Raw genomic sequence first — 19,439 nt, 5'->3', positions numbered from 1 at the left:
ATACTATTGGCATGCAAGCATTTGTTTGATTCATAACGTATCCAGGTATTTAGAGTTAAACCCGGTCACATTTCACTCTTAGTTCTAGTGGCCCGTTCAAACGTTATTTAGTGGTTAAGTAGTGAATTAATGCCGTCTGTGTTAAAATAACAAAATAAAGTAAATAGGCCACTGATACTTAACACGATCTTTATTGTTTTTTGTTTCTACAAGGGGCTAAACAAGTTTGTGTTAAGTAAACTAGGATAGACGGATTGGGCGATCTTGAGTTCACAAATAAACGATTTAAACTTTATGAAAAGACTATTCTAACTTCGTTTGGGATCCACTCCTTATTAAAAAAAACATGCTGTGCGGAAAGAAAACGAGCAGCCTCTTTCATTTATAGTCATTCTTTATTCATCAGCATAGGAAACAGCATTCATTGACACATTTTATTCTTTTGAAAGTTGCATTTATTATCTCTGCAAGAGTAGCGTTAGGAAATCGTTCCAGGTAATCCGCAGCTGTAAGTCTGATTATCATTGTTACAAGATTTGGTAACTGCCGATCCTGACGTGACATTTTATGTCCTAGGTGAACTGGTGTCACCTTAAACAAATGTTTAAGACAAAATTTAGGATCTCTACCAGCGGAACATCTAGATTTCAGTAATAACAATTGTGTTTCTACACAGTGCCGCCAGATACCAAAATTAGCAAACGGCTCGGGATGTATTGCTGCGTAGTTCAAACAAGCTGCCAATTTTGGAAGTCTGTAAATCACATATGCACCTTCATCAATCAAAGAAGACAAGAAGGCAATCAGTTCATGCTTTTCATGACCATATATTCTTCCGGCTATTAAATTTTTCTTTGGCATTATGTAACTTGGTAAGTGATTACATATCAAGCAACACTTTATGAAATTCAAACTTTGAATAAGACAATCAATTAAAAAGGATGGTGTACAGAGATGGCTTGAATTGATTTCTGCCATCCAAAGAACAACATTTTTCACCATGTATGACGAAAAAGATTTACTGACTTGTGCAAAAACCTGTTTGGAGAACAATTTTAATAACACATAAAGCTTGTGTTGGGTGCTATTCAAATTTTGTACTAACGTTCTCTCTGCAGTTACATACGATATTCGCCATTCAATATGTTCAGTTTCGCTCTGCTTTTCGCCAATCGGAAGTATAAATCCTTCCATATCGGAAATCTCGTGTATCAGATCTTTTGATGGCCAGTCGTAGTTTCTTGCTCTTGAAGACCACTTTGGCAATGTACTTGCATTGTAAAAGGGTATAGCATGCACAGTGTCATGCTCAAGCTCAAATAACAACGTCGAAGACGACCCGCTACTTATCCTACATTGAGATTTATGCGTTATTGCAGGGCCATTTATTCCCTGCTTATATCCTTCCATAGTGTACAAACCACCTTCGCATTGACTAGCTGGCGATGCAAAGTTATCAAACATTCCTTTTGTGTGTTTTAAGAATTTGTTTGATATGTAAGGAGCAGTTTCTAATGAAGATCCGTGCCAATATGATCTCGGCAAGAACATAGATGCTGTTGAGCTTTCGTTACATTGTCTATTAGTATGTCCTTCTGTAATTCTGACGTACCCAGGTAGCATATTTTCATATTCTGCTGCTAACACTTCAAATGGACAATTTGGATCTGGGTTTAATTTCTCCTTATCTACACAAATGGTATCTGTCAACACTATCATTACGTCATTATCACTGAAACTATGAGGCACGGTGCCCTCCGATGTACTTCCAGTGTATATGCAATCAAATGAATTATGTGTGTGTTTCAAACATTCTGAGAAAAGCAATTCAGACTGTCTCGCAGTTTCTATTCTCTTTCTTTTTATTTCATCATTTATACCCGCTAGGTCAATCACGGAGTATACATAGTTTGAAAACTTTCTATTATCCATGCCTAATATCTATTGCTCTGTAAAAGGAAAATGAAATGGCAGTATAAATTTACAACTAAATAGTGAAACTTTTTCTGAAGGTATGGCGACTGAAACACTCATAGTCAAAAGCATCAATAGAGGCTAAAATGACTCCTTCATAATTTTAAAAATAACTTTCTATGGTACATGTTCGTTTGAAAGGTGATTATTTCATATGATACTCTTCCGTAATCAATTACGACAACAAGATAAATGGAGCCATTCTTAGATAAATTATTCTATATAATTATTTAACAATTCTTTATTTCCTTAATGAAAATTTTGTTGTTTACCAGGTACAATACAAAAATAATCAAAATCATTCCCGTCTGATTATTTGATTTCGCCTCAATAATGCCTGAACTATCCGAACAAATGCTGTGTCTGCACTATCAAAACTTGGTGCTCGTACTAAGATTTATTTAATTTTTGGTAAGTTGAAACATTGCTAATTGACTAATGTTGAAAGTGAGTGAATATTTGACCAAAATGTAAATAATCAAGTTACTTAATTTAGTGAAAGAATATCAGTAATAAAATTACTAACCTTTATTAAGTAGAATTTGCTATAGAATTGTCAAGGGTTATCCCTGCATTACTGGAATTCGCAATTGAGCTTTGACAGTTGATGTCAACAATTCCCATCCTTGTCGAATAGACAATGTGGCTCGGAAAATAATAAAGCTCAATTTGAAACAAGGAAAATTTAATAAAACTTCAATCTTCCTTTAACTGTTTTATTTTGTAAATCAAGTGGTAACAATTAACTTTTAAATAACTTGCCTATTGCTTTCTTGCTTCTAACTTATAAAAAAGTTCATTGTATATCAATCAGCCATATTGTTATTTTTCAAGAAATTTATATGCAAAAGTGCATTCACATAGAATCGTCTTGGTGTATCAATTACAGAGCAGATATCTGAAGTAAAATAAAATCTATAATCACGGCAAAATATATATAAGTATAATATATATATAAGTATTTATCACATAATACGCGGCGCAGGAGTGTAATAAAGCCATTTAATAAAAACGATATTACACTAGTGTAATAACACTTTGACGTGACGTCATTTGCGCTGTATATATACATAGCGTTAAAGCGCGCTAATGTTAGCGTTACACTACAGGCGCGTCATTGAAAAATTACTCATTTTAACAGTTTACTGTTCTTATTTTATATATGTGATAAATAGAATATTATATTCGTGTAGATTCAATACTAAATTTATTAAACTCGTTGAATAAAACAATATTATGCTCGCCAGAGGCTCGCATAATATGATTTTATTCAACTCGTTTAATAAATTTAGTATTAAACTACACTCATTCAATATCCTCTATATATTAATACCAAATATTAAAAGAAAACGTAAAACTTTAACTTGCTTAGCTATCCCTTCAAAGGTATCAAAACATTTATAATTGCATAACATATACATGTATATTATTATTCAAATGGGTTGTTCTTCTTTTTTTCACGGAATATATTCAAATGAAAATGCTTTGATGACCATATTGAAACTGATCTTCAAGGTAACATTGAAGATCCAATTGACGGGTGAATTAATTAACGGTAGATATTTTTCTTTAATCATTGTAATAGTTTTGCTAATAAATAATTACAATGTAAATCGGAAAAGCATCCTTTCATTCTTCTTTCACACTATTTGTATCCGTTTTGTATGAACTTAACATTTTGGATATTAATATTCATATAAGATTTTGATTTTTATGAATCGTTTGTATATTTATTTCTATTTGTATATAAATGAGGCAACATATTTAATCTTTTGTCCAGTGCCTGACAGTAAAACAAGAGCTAGGATTATGAAGAAATAAACAAAAAAGAAGATTTCATTCAAAATGCATAGCATAGTAATGAGTTTTGGATATTGGCCAACTAATATAAAAGGCAATATTTTATTCCAAAACGCATTCCAGAATTAGTTTGCAATTATAGTCTCGAAAACATAAATTACTTTTTCAATGAATACCATCAGTAGGTTCTAAAGATAAATGGTGCACGTAAATTCTAAACCATGAATTTTTCAGTCAAATTCCATGTCACAGTTATAGGCCATTGGACAGTGATTTTGAGTAATGGCCAAAAGGCATGTATCACGTTTCAAGTGAATATATCTAGAGAATTGTCTTTCACGCTTAACTTTAATTTAACCAAGAATTTTCAAATTTCTAAAAGACAGTAATATATTTAAATTCCAAGTCAAAGTTTCGGGTTTTAGAGAATGACTTTTAATGATGATCCCAAAGACAGGGGTTACCAAAATTATTTATTTGTCATAACTACTAAGGATTAAAATCATATTATTATAAGCTAATTTGCTTTTATTTCTTCAAGCAAAATTGTATCATTTATGAACCGTTGCGTCAGTAAGTCTCTGCAAAACAAAGATGATAACTTAATAGGTAAGTCAACGTGTTCCATAACATTTTCAAGTTTGTGATTTTCGAAAGGGGTTTCAAGAGTAACTCAACGTTGTTTACTCTTTTTGGGTAATGTATTTGAGATAGAAGCTGCTAGGTGTACAATATTAATCTTTTTTAATATGATTGCGAGTGTATTTCAATTTCAACCATTTAAATCAGACCATGTTTTGTCTACTAAAATCTATACCCAGGCAAATATATTAGACAGAATTCGTTCCTTGTCACTCATAGGCTCAATATACTGAAGATATGAAAGTAAGGTATATTCAAACATAATCACAAACCCATTATCTGATTCACTTGTGTAAAAAATGCAGCACCCAATCAAGTTGAACAATTGGAGAGAGAGATAAAAGACAAAAGATTACTGTTTGCCTCCAAAGAAGTACTGAATAGAACTTACACAACATGTAGACGCGTCAAGAATTTGTGAGGTTTACCTTAATTAATTTCTTAAATTTCCAATATATATATAGAAATTATAACTTTCTGATTAAAGCATTGCAAATTTGTATTTAAGTCGTATATTTTCCATATCCCCTTACTACGAATGCATTAATTTCTGTTTTAATGGGAAATGAGACTATATACATGAACAGTTAGTTACGTTGTTGCATTCTTGTAACAGACCTGGTATTTCCCTCATTGTATCGAATATGGAAAGTCAGTCGCAATTGTAATGTTTATTGATCTATCAAAACTATTTATTAGCAGTCTTACGGTTTCCTTTATGATGATTGGGCTGAAAAAGTCATTCATGGTTTGAGATATTATGGCTTCTATTAATTAAGTAATACCTGCTGGTTTAGTTGTCTGTAACGTCTGTTTTTATGTTACCACGTATAAATAAAAAAAAGATGGGACATATAACGTGATCAAGGATAGAGGGCATGGCATAGGAGATGCATAAATTAGCATAAATTAGTTGACTGTCCGTACGAGTATTAATATAATGTAAGCATGAGTAGTAAAAAAGTTTTCTATAAATTCATTAGTTTGATCGAAAGGGTAGCAAAGCTCAAGACTTTGTAATATAGTTTGTACACAATTTATAGTTCACTATATCTACTAAAAATTGTTCAAAAATATGATCATTAGATAAATGACAAATTATATTGTATATATCTCCTGGAAAAAAAACTTTAATATAAACAAACGTTTTGACTGTCTATCACTTTTTCATTTGAGTATATCGCTCTACGTACAAGAAAACTAATAACAATAAAAAAGAAAATTTCGTAAATATAATTAAAATACTCAAATGAATTGCATATTTCTTGATGTCCTGAAAAATCTGTAATATAACAAACGTTGATCTGCATGTTGTGGGCAGTGAAAATGAAGCAAAGTCTGATGAAACAGGTGCGAAGAGTTTGTGGTCAAATTTGCGTTCGCAATGAATATTCCGTCAGGTCTTATATTTCAAAGAAGAAAGAAATACTGAACTTCGCGGTTTTAGTATCTACTCGTTGATATATTATCAGCTTATATATTACTAATTGATTTTGATCTATTATATAATAATATATGACTTTATTATTTAGATGACACTATATCAACATTATGCAGCATGCTGTGCTATACTTTGACATGATATGTTTATAAATGTTTATAATTATATGGTTATAAATGGAAGGTTTACCTACAGTATTGTATCAGCTGCAAGGAACATTTCATAGAAATTTAAAAAAAATAATATGTTTTTGTTATATTTTTCTTTTTGATTTTAAGTTATGTTAACTATCCTATGATAAAAGTTTTTTCCTTTAATCATCAACTTGTACGACATAAAAATTAATGAAAATTTAAATAACTGTTCGATATAAACAATGCAACCTAACTTTAGAATATAAGATTTGGTTATACCTTTCAAAACAAACCAAAACTGAAGACAATCACAATTGTCATTATATAATCGTGAAAATTAAGGAGAGAGTTTCTAAACAAGATTCAGCTTTCTACCCAATCTTTGTATTTATTTAGATGTTTTTAATTTCTGTGTCTTATGTTTATCATAAGCCGCGTAAAGATTAATTATGCATACCATTTAAAATCTCATTAACTTTTTATTATTTTCATCTTTTTTCTTCAAACGTCATAATGGAGCAATATAAAATTGAGCGGTGATGTCACCACGGAGTAATAATCTGTTTAGATAACCACGATTTCCTGATAATGTTTTGTCCCAGTTCATTGATCGTTTCACATTCATTTTTGTTTGCTGCTCTTATTTTATTTCTTTTCATCCTTTTTGTTTCGTTTTCATCTTTGATTTTCCTGTTTCCATGTTTGTTTTATGTTGTTCTTTTTCCTTTTATTTATTTCTGTGTGTTCCTATTGTGTTGATAGTTTGGCTTCGCTGTGTTATTTTTCTTTGCTTGCATTTTTAAGGTTTTGTTTTATGGAGGCAGAGGGCACACTGCTGTGATTCCAAGAACAATTTTCATGTACATTCTTCATTTTATTGACACATAACAAATCAAACTATAACAGTTTGTATGAGGAAACTAACAGTAAATATCGTTCACATTCCATAAGAATGACATTATACTCATCTAATCGGATAAAGTGAATGAAAAGCTGAAAGTTAAAATAAGTTTATATTTGGCCATAATTTCTTTCGATTTTAAAATTTACTAAGCATGAACTTACGTGGCCCAATGAAATGTCCATAAATACCCATCGGAATTTACCTGTAATATTTAATTCACAAAGAGAGTGGGGCAGACGTTAGATATATATTTTATGCTACACATAATCAAATATTAACTGTTGGTCAATCATCATTGTATTAGTAAATCTTTTGAAATATATAGTCACGTCAGCTTAACTTGACAATGGAAAATAAGCATAATGTTTCTTTGACATTTTATTTTTTCATCTTTAGCCAAAATTTACTAGTTAAACAAATCGCTTAAAAATCTTCCAAAATCACAGGATGACAATACAATCGTGGTTGTGGAATAATGGTTTGAATTTCGGGGCAATTCTTCTTTGTATGCTAAATAGAGACAGAGAAAGATTTTATATTAGAATATCCCTTATGAATTCTTGATTTGGAAAATTCAAATTATGAATAATTCTGATTTTGCGTTTGCTCCCAGTGGGATATTGATACAAGCTTTATGGTAAAGTAACAAGGCGTCATATAGGATTATTAATGGGAAGACGATATTTTAGCAATGTTAGTGCATCACGCAAGATTTGAAGATGATTTAGTTGCTCTAACCCGGTTAATATACTAGGAGGTCAACACACGGATCCGGTGTTTTTTCTTTTAGTCCATTCGTTAGGAGATCAATAAGTGCTCTTGACTAGTACCAGTCACAGTAAGCTGTCCTTAAATCCGGACATTATAATATGTACGTTATAAAATAATTTGCGTCCTTTTTACAACGAGGACATTCTACGAGGGTTGTTCAAATAGAAATAGGACTCAAAGTCTTGCGTCTTCATATTCCATTTAATTAAGAGTAGTTTCATATGAACGACTATCTTAAAATGTTTCCCACAGTTTGAATAAAAGTATATTAGATTATTTTGCTTAACGCGTGCTCTTTGTGATCTTGAATAACCATGGTAACACGCACCCGGCGTAGCGCATCGTATAAAATTATAAACACATCCATGAAAGTATCTCTTTCGACATCCTATTCATTTGTTCAATAAACAAAAGTGTCTATAAAATCTTCTTTATTCCGTTTTAGTAATCACTTCGCATGAGATACAAGATATGAGATATGAGATTTGGAGACAGACTCTGTCCTAAAATGAAGATATTGCATGCTACTAGAATATAGCCATATAACTCATTCTCAGGGTTTGGGCATTCTCAGCGCCTCGTCGTAGCTTAGGAAGACAATAAAATATATATCGTGAGAAATTATAGCAACGAAGAAAAATACAAAATGAATAAATCTGAAAATATAATCTTTGAGTGTCGCTTATGTTCTTTTCTTGATGTGTATTTGGTCCACTTGCATTTTTGACAAATCAAATAACTATTATTTTATAATTAACAATGCGGTCTCCTACTACATAAATATCGTTTGTTGTTGTTGGTGGTGGTGGTGGGTTTTTTCTGGGTTTTTTTCTGTTTTGTATTTATTTTGCAAAGAAGATGTCGGAAAGATATAATATAGTAAGGCTATTCAAGATTTTTTCTATTATACAGGATTTATTTTCATCGAGTAATAAATAATTCATGATTCGCGATAGCCACGAGTGAAATATGATAATTTTAAATCCAGAATTTATAGAAAAAAACTTGAATTTTCTTTTTATGATATATAGAGGATATTGAATGAGTGTAAGTTCAATACTGAATTTATTGCACGAGTTGAATAAAATTATATTATGCGAGCCTCTGGCGAGCATAATATTATTTTATTCAACGAGTGCAATAAATTCAGTAATGAACTTACACGAATTTAATATTCAATTTATCACATACTCAAAATAAAGACCGTTTAAAGTGAAATAAGAGTCATTTCCGTTAACGCGCCTACAGTAGAACGCTAACATTTAGCGCGTCTTTACACTATGTTTGTATAACGCTAATGACGTCACGTCAAAATATATGCACGGCCGTGCAATACCATATTTACGGAGTCGCAAAATCGGCACGGGTGTATGATATACATTTTTCTCTCTTTTTTTGACATTGTATTCCCTTAAATTATGTGTATTGACTGAATACAGAAGAAAGTAATACGGCAAGAAACCAGTGAATATACAGAAAATATGTTTTATTGCGGTGAAAAATAAATGTTTACGGTGAAAGCGCGGAAAATGAAAATACTCTTTTTATTTTCTCTATATTTCTCAATATTCCATTTCCACTTGCCCCTCACCGCTGTGGGTTCGAATCCCGACAGGGACTTTGGATTCTTTCATGTGAGGAAGCTATCCAGCTAGCTTACGGAACGTCGGTGGTTCTATTTAGGTGCCCTTTCGTGCCTGAAATGCACTGAAAGGCACCTAAGGTCTTCGACCACCAGTAAAGCTGGAACGTCGCCATATGGCCTATACTGTGTCGGTGTGACGTAAAACCCAATCAAACAAACAACTTATTATATTTATACGTATATAATAAAAAATAATCTATTATCATATGTAAGATGTTTTTAGATCTGAGTCATCTAAATAATCCAAAAGGAATGTGTTACATGTTTTATTTTGACTGGGCGTTATAGATGACAACATGTCTAGGTCAGAGTATGTAGTAATGTTAGGGCAACATGCAACGTTTCATAGATAAAAAACAAATAAAAACTGTCTGACACTCCGATCTGTAGAACTTTATCCAAAAGGATTTTAAATGTTCACAATAATAATAAAAATGTAAATGATAAATTAAATGTAAATGAATGAATTAACAATTTGAAAGATCTCTTGCCGTAAAACAAACAAACAAATGTTAATAATTGGCATGTATGTTAAAGCAATAAAAATGTGCATAAACTATTTTTCTTCATATTCTACAATTAAAAGTCAACAAAATATTTAACCCTACTGTAAGTTTAACGTTTGAAATAGAAACAGATTTATTTGAAACTTGAAAATAATATAAATCGTTGCGTGTATTAAAGATTGATTTGAATTTTACAGCATTTACCCCCTATCACAATGGAAAAAAATACGATGTAAGAAAATCACTTATGATTTCCCTGATATGGAATATTCAAATTATGAATAATTCTAAATTTGCCTTTGTCTCCAGTGGGAAGTATGTACAAGCTCTATGGTAAAGTAACAAGGCGTCATATATGATTATTAATGGGAAGAAAATATTTCAGTAATGGTAGAGCATCACGCAATAGTTCTTTGTGTTATGAGTAGGTGAGAGACTTTCTACAAAAACAACTTTATCATAGGCATACGAACACAGTCGTAGGTTGCGCGCTCGTTTATGCATGAAAATAAGTGTTTAACTAATGTAATTATTGATTCATTTAGAAAAAAAGGAGATTGAAGCAAATTAATGCACATTTTGTTGTTGTTTTTATATCAATAACGGAAATGTAGCATATGAAACAATTTCAATATGCTGTTCGCCACAAGATGAAAACTTGCTTTGTGTTTCTTTAGGTACGTCTTAAAGCTATGGGATGAAAATTAAAAGTTGCAAGATGTCTTTTTGTTAATTTATTTTTGCCTTTGGGTACTTTTGAATGTTTCGTTCAAACTCAAAAAGTCTGGAAACAAAGTGATCCCTCGGAAGCATTAATCACAACAAAATTACATGAAAATTTTAGACTCGGTTTGATTGGGTTTGTACATGAGGGATAATGAATAGGTGCAATATCCCTCAGGCACCCTAGCACCGGCTTGAGCGGTACTCAATTCTCAACACTCAATAATGCTGACATCAATGATCCCTAAGGACTAAAAAAAATATAACAACACTGAAGTGAAGTATGGGCAATTTTTTACAGCTGCCACACAGCACTTGACACTTGCTGTTGTGAAGTATCTGGAAACAAAATGATCCCTCGGAAATATTTATCAAGTCTACATGGCCTGACGTCAGGTCCGTGCCGTCTAGAACACTTTCTTTGATCCATATATGAGATGAACGCAGCAGGCACTGAGTGATAGTCAAGCAACGAGACAAGAAACGCAAGAAAATCAAAATCACAACTTTTCAACTTTTACTTTTCACTCTTCCGCTATTTACACGGCACTTAACTTCTGAGATAATTATCAAATTTCAACACAAATTAAACCGTTGTATGGGCAATACATTTTTGCAAATTTTTATACCAAACTTGTCACTATTTTTCTCATAAATGTATACAGAATTTCCAAGTTACCAAGAGCACACTTTCTTTTACAACTGAGTATATACATGTATATAAGATAAATGCAAGTCAAAAAAGTGACTGTTGCTATGTATAAAAGTACATACAGATTATTTTTGTCACAGAATATTGGGGAGTTTTGTAAAGTAGAACTATTTTAAAATAATTCCAAGCAAATACATGTGTAATGAAATATTTTGCCATTGATTTTTGTAACATTACCTTTTATTAGGCAAATTTCAACTAATGTTCAACAATCACGGCGTCCTAAATGACAATTAATTGATTTTAAAAGCTTTCAAGGATAAGATAATATTTTGAGCATAGCAACTGAATCAAGTACAAATGTTGTCTCAAATGCAGGGCGTTCAAAAAGTACAACAAATGTTTTAAGATTGGCTAATGAAATTGCAGAACACTTAGCAAGTTACATGAAATAATAGTGGAAAATAAGACAGGTGGTCGTCATATCTGCACATTTGGAGAAAGAAAGAAAGAAAAAAAGAAAGATTTAGTATTTTGAATGGCAATTTTGTTTACAATTTGGTACTTTAATGACAAACAATATAACTTTCAACGCATGTTAATGTGATAAGCATCTAACATGCTTTAAAACCGTTATTTAAACCTTATAAAACTCAAAGAAGGAAAATACATTCGTTCCTAAGGCATAATCTGCCTTTAAAAGTGAATTTATTGATATAAAAAAACGTAGAAGATGATCAATGGTTTCTTTATAAAATAGCCTTGACAGCTTTGATTCCAGAATGTCTTTGCAATGATGAATTTGAAAAATACATTATCTATGTAATAATGATATCTTCGTTTTGATGTCTTGTTATATTCGGAACCCTGTTTGATTTAGTGCAAAATGAATTAAATAGAATGAATACATTCCAGGATATGATAAAGTTTGAATCCTAAAGGTATAAATAATAATGACTTCTATTTAGAATAGAATTCTGAATGATTTATAGAAGTTTTAAAGCATTACTCAAAGAGTGCTTTGGAATTCTGACTTATTAACTCCGAAACATTACCTTCCTTTCGAAATATCTGATGTTTTATCATTGAAAAGCTCTAGGTTTTATATTTTGCTTTTCAAGAATAAATTTGTTTTAAGTTCTGCCAATCTTTTTTATCAAAATGTGTTGGGTTTGTGTCTAACATATTGGTCAATGTTAATAATGTAATAAACAAAACTCGTACATTCTGCACATGTACTCATATATTCTACACGTGGAATCGTGCATTGTACAAGTGTAGTTTGTTTATGCATGTCTTCTTTCCAACAAAATGCTGGCTATTTTTTTATTAAATTTGGGAAAGCTGTAAGAAATATGCTGTATTAAATTTGTTTATTAATTCAGGTACAAATGGAATATTCTATAAATGTGTTGGCAAAATGAACATACTTTATAATACAATGTATCTTAAAATGTAGTGTTAGAATAGCAAACGAGTGCCTTCACGTGAACAAATGTAATGTGACTTTCATAATGGTTGACAAAAATCAGTTCATTAAACATAATCCATATAGCTCATTATCAACAGATACATTCATTTATATGCACGTGTTTAAGTCATTTTACACCATATTTGATTTATACATAATTAATTTTACAGGATATCGATCATCGCTGTTTCTTCCTTTCTTCTGTTGTTGTTGTTGTTGTTGGTGTTGATAATGGTGAGTATGATGATGTTACTGTTGTTTTATTTAATGTTGTTATTGTTATAAACATAATAGCTATTCAATCCTCACTTTGAGTAGATACTAAAAAAAGAATTATAAATGTACAATTTTATGAAGAGATATTTTAATTCTGAAACAGATGCACTGAAATCTATTAAAGCTTTTGAGGGAAGCAGACTGTTAAATAACGAATCCCTTTAATTCATTTGTCGGTCAAATACTATTTAGTAAAACAATAATCATTGTGTGCAGTCAATATTTCATTATTGGTGAATTTAGATATACATATAGATATTACATTTCCGTAAAGTAATGCACTTAATTTTTCTACAAAATTAAATTGATATTGTTTAGAAGAACAGTTGTGTAATGTTAAATTGCCTTACAAAAAAAACGAAAAAGAAAATTAAAAATAAAAAGGAAACGAAAAAAAACACGAAAGATAAAGAATAGTATTCAAAGATCCAACTGAAGTCAAAATGAAACACTATAAATTGAGTCATTTATTGATACTTATCATTTGCAGATAGTTATATCGCCTCTGGGATTCCATCTTAATTTAAAGAATACTCCATAAATCGTCTGCTTCACGTATAAACTAGACATAAACAGAGGTCAAGAACAGATGAAAGCCAGAAAACTCCAACTAATTGAAGCCATAACACTTGAGGACGCAAGGCCATCAAATGGTCCAATCACCATTAAAACCATCTACGTATTGCCAATAACTGTCCATGTTATAATCGCCAAACATATATTGCCCATTTAAATACAGTATGTTGTAAACCGTACAAGACCATTCAAAAGTATACAAATAGAAAGAATATTTGATATGCGAATGTGCTAAAAAATTTCAGCTGTCTAAGTTCTCTGCTTTGTTTCTTATGATTTGCATGCTATTTTTGATTGATTGATTGATTGATTTGATTCGTTTGATTGATTGATTGATTTGTTGATTGATTCGTTTGTTTGATTGATTGATTGATTGATTGATTTATTGATTGATTTACAAGAAGCTTAAGATAGTTTTAAATTGAATCTATGAATTTTCTAAAACAATTAGAATGCATTTAAAAATTTTTCCCAATCACATTTTTTTGTGTCCTGGGGGGGATAAAAAGTGATTCAGAGATTTTGACATTTTTTAAAAAAAAGTAAACCGACTTGGGGTTTTATTTTTTGGGGTGGCCACTAAAATACTAAAAAAGTCTTTCGATGAGAATTAAAATCGGGGGCCCGTGAATAAGTGCTCAAACACCTGCCACGCTGACGAACCAGGCAAAGTTTCCGGAGTTGGGGCGTCTTTCTGTATCTGCATCTCGCACTATTTCGAAAATCTAAAATGACTTGATACTCGTCTTGTAGTCTTGCCCATATTGGTAACCGATGACGAGTTTAGATAAACTCAAATATAAACAACAAGATGTAGTTCATGTCTTATTCAACACCAAGACTCGCTAATTTTATTTTTTTTTTAATAATTATAAAGAATACCAGTATAATTTACTCCAGTTGTACGATCACTATATGAATTATTATGTAAATGACAGTAACAAATGATAAATCCTTATCCGGAGTTTGACGGAAAGGACCGAAAAGATGCGATTGGTCTTGTGGCTTCTCTTCAGAATTAAATGTAATACATATGATTTCCTAGGTATAATTTGAGAATTTTTAAGTTACATTGTATTTGTTTTATTACTGGTTTTTGTTTTAACTACTCGTTTGCCATATATATCAATTAAAATAGCTCAAATAAATGTTTCCTTAACCCATAACCTGTTAGCGGCGATTGGACCCCGCGCAGACCCACATCAGCCAGCTCATTATTGCCGTTTGATCATGGTCTGCACTGTTCGCTTTTCAATCTGTACATATTTTGAAAACTTCTCTAAAAATGATATGATTAAACGACGGACAAGTCCATTTATGATATTGAGCAGGCTAAGGGTTAATCGTTGTAAAATCAATATACTGTTTCGCGGAAGGAAATTTTCAGTTGCCCCATTTCTGGTAAGGACATTTCTAAGAATAGTATTGCCTCACTTGTGGTAGGGACATTTCTAAGAAAAGTATTGCCCCACTACTGGTAAGAACATTTCTAAGAATAGTATTGCCTCACTTGTGGTAGGGACATTTCTAAGGAAAGTATTGCCCCACTTCTGGTAAAAGCATTGCCCCACTTCTGGTGACGACATTTCTAAGAAAAGTATTGTCCCACTTATGTTAAGACATTTCTTGGAATAAAGCGTTGCGTGTGCAAGGAAGATTTTAGTCACGCTCTTGATGTTGATCACTTATAAGTTTGTTAATAATTAAATTGTTTCATGTGTACTGTAAGTCTAGTTTATCGCCCATTCTCAATAAAATAAAGCATTTGAGGTTGAAAAATATTAAAAATTTGATGTTGTCATTGTGTCATTTTTTATCGCTGAAGTAAAAGTTTAGGGTATTTTGCCAGAAATATTTTGAACAAGAAACTATGATATAACAGGATGGCATTTATTTCGGTAATGACACTGTATTTCTTCGGTAACGTAGATTTCAGATCTAATAATGTAATATATTGGCTGCATATTAATAACAAATGTCTGTAAAATATATCAAAATCTGTAAATTCTCTATCTAGAGGGACTTTCTAACCCAGGAAAATTCAAAGAAGTTGGGTACCTTGCTAATGTTCAGTCAATTTTTTCAAAGTTAAATATTCGTAGAAAGCAAAAATAGTCAATTTTGAAAATGATTATTTTATGTCTTCATTCAAAGGATATATATCATAATATAATATATGAGAGGTCTAATGCATACACAAATTTTGTATTAGCAATTTTTTTTCTCAAAAATATTCAACTTTCCACTTTCTTAATATTTGGAAAATTTAGTACTAAACAGTTCGATATTTATCCCCATATAGGATGTCACGTATGTTTCATTTTATTCAAATGCAAGTAAAGGTTGAGAAAAACAATTTTATTTTTTGTAAAATAAGTTATATTTATGGATATTATTTTAACATTATTATATATAGAATGAAATACGGCCAGTAAGCTCTTTGCAGAAACGAATTAGTTGTTGCTGAGAACATCAATATCTTGTTATATATTTTTAACATTTCTGCTGGTACATCAACATATTATTAACATATCTTTCCTTTGTAAAAAACAATTTTGTGTCTTCTTAACATCTAATACAAGGTAACCGTTACTAACAGGCATGCTAATCCCAACTTTATCTTTAATTTTCAAAAATTGTTGAATTGTAAGTTGGAGTAACGTATGTTTCACACTCGCTTATTTATGAACTTTATCACGGAATTTAAACTTACATGTAAAATCGACTTTTTTATTTAGGAATCAAATGCACATCATTCTATTGTCATAAAAATGCGATTTTATGTTTTTATATATGCATGTGTAAACAATATAAAGTCTGTTTGATAAAAGTAACGTTTGTTTCACTGTGGTTACTTAAACAAGTAAAAACACGACCAAAGTTAACAAAATTTACTTACTAATGTCAAATAGAACTTAATGTTGATGTTATACGTGCTTTCTGACTTCAATTTCCCTTTTGATAAACTTACTTTAAAAAGTTGATAACGTATGTTTCTGTAACGTATGTTTCATTTTTACATTGAAAGTGGGTTAAAAATGACGCAAGACCGTTTAAGCCGCCATAATTTGTGGTTAATATATCAGAGTTACACACATGTTAATTTTCTTTCTTGTTTGGATTCTTCTTTGAATGGATTGGCTCTTAAATAATGGTAACGTATGTTTCTTTTAAAGTGCTGTTGAAAAGATTTGAATAAAAAATGAAAATTTCCGAAAATAGAATGATATTTGAGAGGCTGCAAGCTTATTTTAACTTATAATTATATATATGCTGTATTATTAAGCATGCATCGATTCAATTATGTAATTTGGGTTTCACTTCTTATTGTTTTAGGTTTGTCACTATTTATTTATATGCATTTGGCGACATTTGATCATCAATTATACCAATGAGATTTTAACAGTAAAATATAATTTTTACCAATAATCAAAGTGCATATACACACAGCAATGACTAATTGCACATGTTTCGTTTATTCTGGAACTTATTTTTCTGAAACACAATTTCAAAGTTGAAAATTCTAGGTGGCGACAGTAACGTATGTTACATTTTAGGGCATTAATGGTACTTGTAAAAGAAAAATAACAGATAGAAATGTAAAAATGAGAGTGTCCCTATTAGACAAAGTGGCAGCCACCTTTCTAACGACATTTTGACTTCAAGAAAAACCTTCGTATAAGAGCTACCCAGTGGAACATCAAATGCTGTGTTTTATTGAGAATGAGCGTTTATACGGGAAATTAATACTAGTAATAGACTTGTTTGTAATTAAATGTACCCTAACCGCAACCCTTCTTTGCCGTTAATGATTCATCTATAATGTGAACAATTTTATTCCAAGTGAAATAATAATTCAAGTGGGATGGGGGCAATGTGTGGGGCAATCTCAGCAAAAACAGATTCATTTTTATACTATCTGCAGTGAAATCATTTGTACATTATGGTTAGTTATTACCGAGAGAAGTTGTTGTTTACCTGTTGGTTTTTTTCTATCAATTACGGCAGAATGGAAACCAAAATCGTGTAACAATTACATGACTGAAAAAAGACATGTAAAACAAATTATAAATTCTTTTATTTTATAAGATGGTTTTTCCCGTTTTTAATCAGTTGATTTTCTATCCAACACTTACCCCGTCATCCCAGATAAATGTAATCATTTCCAACAAATCATTTTAATAAGTGAAATAACACGAATGTCTTTTTACATTCTAGCTATATCTCTATCAAAACTTTACAAATTTTAACTAGCAAATAAAAAAACAACGTTTTGTAAAGAAAGTGTCATGATGATGATTTGAGTTTTTTATTTTAGCTCGGCGCCGGGAATTCCATATGACCGTCCATGCTGGTCCACTGTAGAAGTCTCATCGGTGACGTCTTTTTCATGCCGACCTTCCTTAACCTGTTCTTCGTTCGTTGGAGGAAAGACGAAACTGACAAGGCACCATGTACCGTGACGACAGCAAACATGCAGCAAACATTAAACGGCTCTTGTTAGCGCCACCCTCCCGTGTTAGACACGGCAGGTCAACCAATCGTCTCTGGTACTTGAGACGACTTGACCTTGACTTGTCGTGTGCCTTCTCCGCGACGTGTACGCCTCGGGATGGCTTTGGAGAAGGAAAGTGTCATGTACACGTAATACCTTATTTATACTGATGGTCCTTTCTGTAACTTAAATGATCAAGACATTTTGGACATACACAACTGCTCACCAGTTTAATATTTACGTAGTCGTACAGACTGCATAAATCATAAAGAATAAAGAAAGATTCGTCACTGTCAAATTTTACGAAAGATCACATTGATCTTTATCAAAAGCAATGAAGAACATATCCGAATTTAATCATGGTTATTTCTAAAGAATTCTACGATTGTGCACTATTTGAATAGCGTTTTGATATTAGACGTGTGATATGCTTTAGGAGAAAACACTATATCTATCCCTTTCTTTTGTGGTATTTTGATAGTCCTTGATAAAAAAGCAAAGAAGCGATTTCTTTACCGCGCACATGCCGGATAGAGACTGAACGGTAGGCTAGAGGCCCATTATGCCTCAGAAAACGCTACTTTTTTTTCTTTAAAAAAAAAATGTGTTTAGTATTTGTTATAAATTAAAAAAATGAAAGCCCATTTACTATATAAAAGAACTTTATTTTGCCACTTTTGCTCAGTTAGCAATTGGTATATTTATATTGAATGGAAGTCAAAATACTACTTTTTTACCCTTTGCTACCTTTACAACACACAAATACACGTTCCGTGCTACTTCCATCGGTTGTTAATCATGTAACAAGTTCTAATTCCATTATTAAACATTATTATACACAAGTTTTACATTTTTGTTAATAGAAATAATATGTATTTCTGAGATTTTCCAGTTAGCGTTACGGATGTCACGAAAATATTACAGGTTTATCACAATATTTTCCTACCAGAAAAGAAAAATCTCTTCAAATTGTTAATTTTCTCTTTAAAAAGAAGACTGAAGTCACTGTATATCGTAAGTAAAATGAAAAAGTGTACCAAATGTTATTTGAACTGAGTCGGAAAAACATAGAACGATAGCCTAAAAATCAGCGCCGCAACTTCAAAATCAAGGCATTTTGAGTAAAATAAAATAAAAACGTTTCCTGTCTTCACTAAATAACAAACTCTTCGCACCAGTTAGTACTGATCACGGGAGGTAACTGCTGCGGGTAGTATTTGCTATGGTAGTTGTGATTATTTCCCTTTTTCCATCTTCTCCGTAGCATTCGTTCCTTGTTTTTTTATTTATTTAATTCATAAACAATTACAGAAATATCACAGATAACTTTAATCATCATCATTGATATCAACGTTAGTATAAAAACTGAAACTGTCATTGATCACACATACGATGTCCCAGATCACATGAAATCTAGGTTTAATACAAT

General features: G+C 31.5%; 1 protein-coding gene across 1 annotated transcript; it reads right to left on the bottom strand.

Annotated features, from left to right (window-relative positions):
• Positions 1 to 399: 399 nt before the first annotated feature.
• Positions 400 to 2,630, bottom strand: LOC132744780 (uncharacterized). The gene is made up of 2 exons (XM_060733560.1): positions 2,501 to 2,630; positions 400 to 1,949 (listed from the first exon to the last, which is right to left on the bottom strand). The coding sequence occupies exon 2, from the start codon at positions 1,930 to 1,932 to the stop codon at positions 403 to 405; it is 1,530 nt and encodes a 509-aa protein (XP_060589543.1). The 5' UTR covers positions 1,933 to 1,949; positions 2,501 to 2,630; the 3' UTR covers positions 400 to 402.
• Positions 2,631 to 19,439: the final 16,809 nt, after the last annotated feature.

This window comes from Ruditapes philippinarum, unplaced genomic scaffold (assembly GCF_026571515.1).
Source record: "Ruditapes philippinarum isolate M1 unplaced genomic scaffold, ASM2657151v2 ctg1173_1_1_1_1, whole genome shotgun sequence".
NCBI lineage: Eukaryota > Metazoa > Mollusca > Bivalvia > Venerida > Veneridae > Ruditapes > Ruditapes philippinarum.
Note: the sequence above shows the minus strand (reverse complement) of the source record. Positions and strands in the feature narration are given on the sequence as shown.